This window comes from Corylus avellana, chromosome 2 (assembly GCF_965113065.1).
Source record: "Corylus avellana chromosome 2, dhCorAvel1.hap1.2, whole genome shotgun sequence".
Taxonomy (NCBI): domain Eukaryota; kingdom Viridiplantae; phylum Streptophyta; class Magnoliopsida; order Fagales; family Betulaceae; genus Corylus; species Corylus avellana.
Window position 1 is genome coordinate 33,946,078 of NC_142491.1, and position 9,984 is coordinate 33,956,061.

General features: G+C 36.2%; 1 protein-coding gene across 2 annotated transcripts; it reads left to right on the forward strand.

The window, feature by feature from the left end:
• Nucleotides 1-4,444: 4,444 nt before the first annotated feature.
• IQD13 (IQ-domain 13) lies at nt 4,445-9,811 on the forward strand. 2 transcript variants are annotated; one of them, XM_059596445.2, is made up of 7 exons: nt 4,445-4,751; nt 4,838-4,912; nt 6,018-6,115; nt 6,433-6,834; nt 7,487-7,720; nt 8,142-8,273; nt 8,865-9,811. In XM_059596445.2, exons 3-7 carry the CDS (start codon nt 6,041-6,043, stop codon nt 9,621-9,623), a joined length of 1,602 nt encoding a protein of 533 aa, XP_059452428.2. In that variant the 5' UTR covers nt 4,445-4,751; nt 4,838-4,912; nt 6,018-6,040; the 3' UTR covers nt 9,624-9,811. The 2 variants fall into 2 exon arrangements, with proteins under 2 accessions (XP_059452428.2, XP_059452436.2); XM_059596453.2 differs by lacking the exon at nt 4,838-4,912.
• The last annotated feature ends 173 nt before the right edge of the window (nt 9,812-9,984 follow it).

Consider the following 9,984-nt stretch of genomic DNA (forward strand, 5'->3'; position numbering starts at 1 on the left):
AGAGAGCATCGTGATAAGTGTTCTTGTATTCTGCCACAACAATTAAAAAGACAGCTTTTTAATGATGTAATGGGAATCTTTTGTCATCAACAACAACAAATAGTAGAGATTACCATCTTCATACAAATGATGAAATGGACACTTTACCCTATTTGTGTTCATTTTATTTTTAATGCTAGAAGGTCCACTAATGTGGCTGAGATCAAAGGGCATGACTCATGGTGTGTTTAAATACAATTCTATATGGATGAGAGGCTGCTACCCACATGTGATTTATTACTATATCTTCTGAAAGGGACTGTTTAAGCTCATGTGTCTACAAGACATGCCACTTTAAACTCAATAAAACCTCTTCATAATTAAACATTAATTAATATATTTGTTAGAGATATGTAAGTCGATGTTTAATTAAGGTGACTTCAGCTGAATAAATACAACAAAATCCACACTTTTTTTTTTTTGTTAATTTGGTGTAGGCCAACGGCTGTCGTTGCTGCATACCATTTGATGATGCAACATTAAAAATTAGTCTTTTTGATTTTTTTTTTCTTACTAATACTGATCTTATAAAGGCTAATTTTCACTATCACCTGATACTGAATTTAGATGGAAAAACCTCATCTCCTTTCCATATTTCGATCTTTTTGGTACCCATATAGAAATTCATATATCGAATTACTTGTTGATTTTTCTTTTTCTTCTCAATATATATTTAAGGAGTAAAGCTAAAAGCCTATCTTGTGTCACTTCAAGAATAATGTAGCTATTAAAATTACCTTTAGACTTGTGATTGATTACTATTGAATTTTGATCAAATTGTGATTTTAAAAGTCACATCATTTTTTTATGAACATAAGAGTAATACAAAAAATACTTCTACAATTACTCAGTATACCTCGTTAATTTGCTAAGGATTTGAAAACACTTTTTTTAAAAAAAAAAATACAAATAATTTTTAAAACATGAATCCATAAAAGAACACTTCATGCCTTTTCTATGGCATTAAAATATTTTAAAAAAAAAAGACTTTAAAACTGTTTTTTTTTTTTTTTTTTGTTAAATACCAAATACCCCATGGGGTTTGGTAACTTTATTTTTACCCTCTTGGAGTTTCATTTTTATCACAGAACCCCCATAGGGTTTTGATAAAGGACCAAGTTAGTCCATCCGTTAATTAACCGTTAGGACTGACACATGGACCAATCAAATGTCGACACGTGGCACCTATTTAATTTTTTTTAAATTGGCCACCCCCATTCGGCCAGATGGCCACCCCCATGGCCAAAGGGGGTGGCCGAGCCACCCCCAAATGGCCAAGGGGTGGCTCGGGCCCTCGGCCACCCCCAATTTTTTTTCTTTTCTTTTTTTTTAAATATTTTTTTTTAATTTAAAAAAAAAATTAAAAAAATTACATATGTGCCACGTGTCAACATCTGACTGGTCCACGTGTCAGTCCTAACGGTCAACTAACGGATGGACTAAGTTGGTCCTTTATCAAAACCCCAAGGGAGTCCTATGATAAAAATAAAACTTCAGGGAATAAAAATAAAGTTACTAAACTCTAAGTAGGTATTTGGTATTTAACCTTTTTTTTTTTTTTTTTTTCATTTGATGTCTTAAAATTAAAGTCTAAAACCTGGGCAGGGGCAGACAAAGAAGACAACATTGTCTGTGTCCAACCCTATTTACTTGACGTATATTCCATCACGCCTCACGTGCGTGGACAGCGAGTGTAATTATTGTACACAAACACCATCACGATTCACGTATAGCGACGTTTCCAAACACCATCATACGGCTCCAGAGTTTCTTCAACTTTTCAGATTTATTCTGATCCAACGCTTCCTATCACATGCCTAGCTTTTGATTGTCTAGAGCCCACATCCCTCATCTGTGTGGTCCTGCACCACTATCTCTCTTCGTCATACCATGATACTCACCAGTCACGGGTTTTAGCCCCCGCCTCAATCTGAGCTTCACGCTCCAATTACCCGAAGCGCGTTTTCGGCCATGAACGAGAAGATATTTTAGAATTTTTATAGTATTTTTTTTTTTTGTCAAATACAATTTTTTTATTGTTAATTACTGTTTATTAGATTAAATATGATAGAACCAGATCTTGCAAAACAAAAAGAAAATTATCGAAATTGCCAAAAAACCTATAACGATCAAGTTAATATTTTTTATTAGGTTACGTGAAATTTGATATGTATAGTTTGTATCCGACCTGATTTGACATTGGAATCGCTACAATTTAAATTACTTTTTTTGTTTACCCATTTTGGTGTTCTGACCTAGTTGGAGGTCGTATTTAGGCCTAGGCAAATTCACCGCCTACCAACTTTTAACCGCTTACCAATCAATAGCCGACTGACTTCTATTGACATTGATTAACTAATGGGCAGTCGGCGAAACACTTTTCTTTTTTTTTTCTTTTTTTTTTTTCTTTCGACAAATTCAGTTTGGTAAGCGAAATAAAATTTGTTAACCAAACCGATTTTACTGACCGACTTTGCCAATAATTTTCAATTTTTTTCACATATCGTTGGTAAGACCGATAGCCGACCGACTTCTACCGACATCAATTAACCAATGGGTGGTAAGCGAAACTTTTTTTTTTTTTTCTTTCGATAAATTCGGTTTGGTAAGCAAAATAAAATTTGTTAACCGAACTGACTTTACCAATCAACTTCACCGATAATTTTCAATTTTTTCACAGAGGACTTTACCAAATCGACTTTACCAACATCCTATCTATGTCAAGACAAAAATTTAGCGAAATAAGTAGATAAAATTTTTGACTTTACCGACATTTTGATTAAACAAAAATTTTTCTACCAACACCAACCAATGCTCAATCCTAGTCATATTAAATATTATCTTCTGACTTTAAGGTTTTGTATATATGTAATTGACGTCTTTTGTATTATTTTTCAAGAAATAGTGAAATTTTGTTGAAATTCCGTAAACATAGCTCTTAGTGGTAAACACATAAATCTATTTGTTTATGATTTTTTTTTTTTTTTTTAAAAAAAAAAAAATCACATTTTAATGATTCTGAAAATAAGATAAATTTTCTAACATTTCTAACACGAGGAGAAAAAATACAATGGAAAAGTGCGTACCAGCTTAGGCTTATTTTCTGTACCCATCAAAATAAATAAATAAATTTATTATATTAATATTTATTTTTAATTAGTAAAAAAACTATAAAACCCTAAAGAAAAATAGAAGATTAAAGACAGTTTTTATTTAAATAAAAATCAGAAAAGATCGAGAATGAGGGGAAAGAAAAAGAGCACGTGCCAAATTAATAAATGTGTGAACAAAGAATCCACAGTGTCTGATCATCAAGTTGTGGGGCCCATCATCCATGGAAGTATGAGGAAAGGAGAGAAAACAGTAAAAAATAGACCCGACTTAATCGGGACCCCGTGGGACTTGACCCGACTTCAATTTTGGGTTAACGTAATATTTTGTCTGCACCCGGAGCCTTGTCTGGAAATCAGAACACGTTTGGGAACATATGGGGACATATATATATTCATTCAATCATTTTAATTTATAAATATCAATATTTATTTACGACATAAAGTAATTAATATAAAACAACTAAAAAATTTATTTGATCTATAATCCGTCGTTTGGCTCATATGTAAAATTGCCAAATTTTTTTATTTTTTATTTTTTATTTTCATTTAATTCAAAGAGCTGCGAGACAATTATATGCCCAAATTACAAGGCAGACAACAAGGCAGACAATTGTGAGAAGACCATTGTAAAGCCCACTTAAACATATGTTCGAACATCTTGAAATTTGTCAAGCAAGCAGGTAGGCGGAGACAGAAGCCCTCTTACAATTGCCTACTGAAAAGTGTGGATAACGGCATAAAATAGTTTACACAGATAAGAAACGTAAATCATTTTACGCTTTGTGAACGTTATTTATTTTGGTTAACGACAGCCAATATTTAACCCCGGAACAAATTTTCAAGATTTGTGTAAACCAATCTGCCTAAAACTTTGCCACGCCATACTTCATTTAGCAAAAAAACATTATTCTTTTCCTTTTAAAGATAATTTCCATGGACAACGAATTACTCAAATAAACAAATGCTGGAGTGCTCTACTCAAATGATGGCACATACGCGCCTACACCCACTTCGAGAGGCGCGTAGGGTAGAGAGTAGAGAGAGAATGTGGTCGGAATTTATACATAAACAAAATATGATGACACTAAGCTACTCTAAGGTAAAAAAATAATGATGATAATGACGATGATAATTATTATTATTAGAAAATAAAAAATAAAAATAGGAAAGAAAAAGAAAAAACAGTGCACCAAACCTAACCGTTAATCAAGTGGGGGATAGTTGATGTCCAGATAGTCTTCCCATTGAAGTAAAGTTAGTTGAAGTTGGGGGCACATTGAGTGAGAAAGTGGCCAACTCTTCTCTCTTTCTCTTTCCTTCTAATCATCATCATCATGAACCCAAAACAAAATATATTATAAATCCCACAAAAGGTTAAAGGTGGCAAAAGGAGGAAAAGTAATTTCATACAACCAAAGAACCCGATTCAAAGTTCTACCGAGAGAAACTGCTCAACAAACACCGAAAGCTTTCTGGGAAAGAAGCATGTGGTGTAGCAAGGGAGAGGGAGGCTAGAAAGAGAGAGAGACACATAGGATCTCTTCTCTGCTTCTTCTGCTTGCTCTTCTTCCTTTTGCTTCAAAAACTGCTTTTTTTAAGGTACGTGTGCTCTCAGTTTTCTTAATTGACCATGTTTAGTTCTGTAGGCTTTTGGGTTGTGTTTAATTGTTTATGATCTGGTGCAGAAATTAACTGTTGTTGAATTTTGGGAGTTGGGTAGTTTCTGTTGCAGAGTTTGGAAGCCATATGTTAGTTTTAAGGTATTTTTCTTGTTCAACTCCTTGTTTCTTTGGATCCCTTTTGCCCTCTGTCTGTCAGATGTTGTTTTCTTCGAGAATTGTTGTCTGAAAATTGTTAAAAATCAGTCTTCTTTACAAGAATTGCTGCTTTTACACCTTAAGATATGCTCTCTCTCTCTCTCGAAGTACTCATGTTTTTAATAATACTTAAATTGTTCAGAGAAATTTTCCTTATACAGAGAAAGTGAATCAACCCTGTCGAAGATTTCTTCTTTTAATTAAGAGAATAGAAAAAAGTTTCTTCTTTGTCTCAGAGGATAATTGTGCTTGGCAGTTTGTGTTTGTTTGTATATTCATATTGCTAATATTTATATTATTTTTGTCATATCTCAAAAAAAAAATAAGTATGGAGGTTGTCTCTGTTACATCGTACGAGGCTTTGAACCTAATCTGCCATTTCCCCTGTTTCCTTCCTGTCTCCATCTGTATAAGAACTTTTTTCTTTCATCATTTTTTTGGGGGTTACCGGATGTTTAATCAAAGGTTTCTGTTTTGTTTCTTCTATACCCCTTTGATAGTTAAAACCTGAGCTGTAACTGCAGTAGGTGACCTCCTTCTTCCTGATCCGTTTAACATTTTCAGCCTATATTTTATATCCGTTAAATCACTATTTATCATAAAAGTTTAAGCCGATAGGAAGGGATGAATTTAATAATTTAATTTTTTTCTTTTCATGTTGATTAGACTAAACTGATCCTAAGCACCTCAGAATAATAGCTTTAAGCCATTAAGAGAGAAAGATGAGAAGGAACCAATCATTTATGGATTGTATAAATATTGGATAGTTCTTGAATAGCTTTACTCTGAATTTCCAATTTGATTGTGTCAATCTGCAATCATTAGATTGACAAAAGGTACAAATTTCATGTGTTCTAGATGTTATCCTAAAGCTAATTTTCTTTTGCTCGATTCAGCCACACAAAGATTTTATTTCTACATACTGTATTGTGTAATTTTAAGAAGATGCATGCATACATAAACAAGTACGTACAAAAATCATATAGATGCATGCAAATGTCTTTGCACTTGCATATACTGAATTTTTTGGTTTTATCTTGCTTTACAGGGAGAAACAGTAATGCTAGGAGCATGGGAAAGAAAGGCAGTTGGTTTTCTGCAATCAAGAGGGTGTTTAGTCCCCATTCTAAGGAGAAGGTAGCCAATGTAAGTTGACATCTCAACTACGGTGGATACCCAGAAGCAACTGAAAATGCTTCATTTTTATTGTAATAAACAACAGCGTTATAAAAGATCATTATAAAAAAGAAGAAAGAAAGCTGCTGGTGATGCACAGTTGTCAAGCCACAATTCAGAAAAAGTGGTCCAAATTGTTGAATTACTATTTGTGCTTCATTTTGAGTTGCTTCCATTGTATATTCAGCCACTGAGTTCTACATATCTCTTTTATCTGAAAATAAATAGCAAATACTTCTGAATTGCAAACTGAATGGTACCTTAACTTCTTACTTTATAAATTGCAGGACTCAGAGAAGAAAAGCACAAAAGAAAAGAAGAAGAAGGGGTTAGGAAAACTAAGGCATGCGGAGAGCAATTCATTCATTCCCCTATTCAGAGAGCCGAGCAGCATTGAGAAAATATTTGGGGATTTTGAAAGGGAGCAACAAATAGTAACTTTTAGGCCTCCCACGCCTCCTGAGCAACCAAGAACACCCCCGTTTGTGCCTCCTAGAGTTTCTTCTCCAAGGGCTCCTTCTCCCAGGGTTGCCTCTCCTAGGGTTGCTTCTCCAAGGGTTGCTTCCCCTAGAGCTGTGTCTCCTCGGATTGTTCATCACCAGAAGGAGATTAGCCGCAGACCAGAACCAACTCTAAGAAACCACCATGCTTCAGCTACTAAGATCCAAGCAGCCTATAGAGGTTATATGGTAAGTGTCCATCTTCTCTTGTTAAATTGGATAATTTTAGAGACAGTTTTCAAGGGCTTGTGGTGTCACAGCACATCTAATAAGTAAATATGGCAATATGAAGGTAAGGTTCAATACAGATAGGTGTTTTTTATTTGTCAAGTAAGCTCGTTCTTTGGTCACATGTGACCATTCAGATGAATTTCCTATTATTTAATTGCGTATTTTCAGGTTATGAAGGGCATTTGATGTTAAAGGTAATTGTTTGCAATATGTCTGAAAGCAAAGCTGTCATTAAGTCTCTCTAGAATCATGAACTTCATGTTCGGACTGTATTTCGGCCAGAATTGTTGGTCCAGTTTTCTCACAAAGAATCTAGTTTAATGCACACAATATTTTCAGATGGCAAAACTGAAACTTTGAGGCCCAAGTTCACTTTCATAGTGACCTTGATTTGAGCATAGGATTCTCAAACATCCCCTGATACTCTGTTGAGGTTATCTTGAGGAATCAATTGATAGAAGTTCATCTGAGTCAACTCTAGAGCTCCTACCAGGAGGGAAAAAATAAATTAAAAAATAAGAAAGGATTCCCCTAAACCACTTTGGCTGAGCATGTTCTACATCAGCATCAGACCAAAACCCAACTCACGTTACTGTTACTTGTCATACAGGCAAGGAGAAGCTTTAGAGCATTAAAGGGTCTGGTGAGGCTACAAGGAGTGGTGAGAGGACAGAATGTGAAGCGCCAGACGGCAAATGCGATGAAGTACATGCAACTCTTGGTGCGTGTGCAATCGCAGATTCAGTCACGGAGGATCCAGATGTTAGAAAACCAAGCTCGGCGCCAAGCTCAATTGAGGAATGATAAAGAAGTGGAGAGTACCTTTGGCAAATGGAGCCAGGCAGTAAGTTTTCCTATGCTTAATATGATATTGAGTCTGAGCTAAGTAGCTATAACTTTTGTCAACCACTAATGCTCCCCATTTTGGCCCATCGTTGGCGCATTTGAGATTTGACCAATTTGTTCAACAGTGCTAATCTGGGTTACAAAAATTAATTCATTCTGCCGTGTCCATTTTAAAAAGCATGGCTTTGGGTCTGTGCAATTACCTGGGATTGACTCTGTGATGCATCTTATCCTTATCTCTTGATCTTCATTTTGGTATTTTAATGAAGAACTAGTCTTTTGGAATCTCACCAATAGACCCAATGATCATTTGATTGTATAAAGTGAATAAGAACATACACTTGGTGCTGTGTCTGTTGTTTAAATTTCTATTATTTCTTTTACAAGAAGTAACATTCACAATTGAAGCACTGGTGTAGTCTGAGGCAGGTAACAATGATGACTGGGATGATAGCTTGCTAACAAAGGAGGAAAGAGAGACAAGATTGCAGAAAAAGGTTGAAGCAGTCATCAAGAGAGAAAGAGCGATGGCCTATGCCTATTCACACCAGGTACTCTCTATTTACACAATTGACCATTCAATCAAATCATGAATGGCCACCGAGAAGTGCACTTTTTTTGTCATAGTTTTCATGTGTTCTCATATATGGTCTAGATCCCAGCGCATGTATCGTTTCAGTAATTAATAGTCAAGAGCTTTTAGTTAGGAATTGGGGCCTGTAGATCCATATTGTGTTAAGAAAAGTGCTTCTACTTTCTGAAGGGCCATCATAGTAGAGTTAACCCAAAGTACAGTGGCAGAATAATGTAGACTCGTTACAAGTTTCTGCGTCTCCGGGAGTTGGGCGTTTGTAAATGCGAACATTAATTCTTGTTCAGAATCATTGAGTTCTAGAAACATTACTACATGTGTGTTCGTTTCTGAATAAACCTAAGTTCTTAATACTGATGTTAAGACTTAGAGCTGAAGTGGATAAGAACATACACTTTGGTGTTGGGCATGAATTTCTTATTTTACTACACCTAATCCATGAACAATTTTTAGAGGGATTTGCTTCCTTCTAAAAACTTGCTCAAGAGAGCCATGTTACAATAAAATGCGTATTATTTTATCTTGATGTTTGTTCTCTCCATGTCAACAGTTGTGGAAAGGCACTCCTAAATCTGGTCAAACACCTCTGATGGATATCCGATCTGGGGGATTTCCATGGTGGTGGAACTGGTTGGAACGTCAGGCGACTCCAGCAAATCCACCAGAAAGCCATGCTGTGAAGAATTTTCAACTTACGCCTCCGCGACCGCAATCCGAGCTGAAGCCGAGCCCGCGGCCAAGCCCGCGGCCGAGCCCGCCGGCCCAGTCAAGCAACTACATGCAGCGTCATTTTGGGTATGATGGTATGGACATCTCCACACCAAAATCCACAAGATCGACTATTCTCCCGGCCTCAAAACCGGCTCGAACCCCTCCTCCAAACAGAACCTCACTTGGCAACAGCGTTGGCTTGTCAAGGTATTCAAGAGCCAGAGGTAGCGGAGCTGATTCCCCTTTTGATCTGCCATTAAAGGATGATGACAGCCTCACAAGCTGCCCACCATTTTCGGCTCCGAGCTATATGGCTCCAACAGTTTCAGCCAAAGCCAAAGCAAGAGCTTATAGTAACCCCAGGGAGAGGTTTCCGGGGACTCCAAGCAGTGAGTCAAAGAGGCGACTTTCATTCCCCTTGACACAAGGCATTGGGTCTTTCAAGTGGAACAAGGGCTCTTTTTTCAGCAAGGATTCAAGCTCTCAAAGGATGTTAGACAAGAACCAGTCACTTCAATCCGTAAGCAATATGAGTGTGGATTCAACCGTTTCTTTACCTGCTGGGGTTGGAAGGAAGCCATTTAACCGATTTGTGTGATTTCTTTTGGTATATTTTTGACATTTTGTGCCCCCCATTGTGGTGTTTATTTTCATCGAGTGTATGTTGATAGTTTGATTTATATAATACTCTGATGTAATATAATAAAGAAAACAATAGGAAATTATGGTTTGAGTGTAACAGGATTGGGTTTCTAAAAGGTTCTATGACATTTATTTTTTAGGATTGCTCAAGAAATTTTACTCCTAATCCCAAAAGCAAGTGCTCATGATATGTTCAAGGGCTCACCAAAAACTACAGGTGGAATTGGTCTGCAAGGGCTCACCAAAAACTACAGGTGGAATTGGTCTGCATTCTATATCTCCTTCACTTTCTCAGCATCCAAACAAATTGTTACAAC

Excerpts from the sequence above, each read along its gene's own strand:
- IQD13 (XM_059596445.2), top strand. The coding sequence starts at position 6,041 with ATGGGAAAGAAAGGCAGTTGGTTTTCTGCAATCAAGAGGGTGTTTAGT. Across the intron at positions 7,721-8,141 it reads TTGGCAAATGGAGCCAGGCA|TCTGAGGCAGGTAACAATGA; the intron begins GTAAGTTTTCCT and ends GCACTGGTGTAG. Across the intron at positions 8,274-8,864 it reads CCTATGCCTATTCACACCAG|TTGTGGAAAGGCACTCCTAA; the intron begins GTACTCTCTATT and ends CCATGTCAACAG.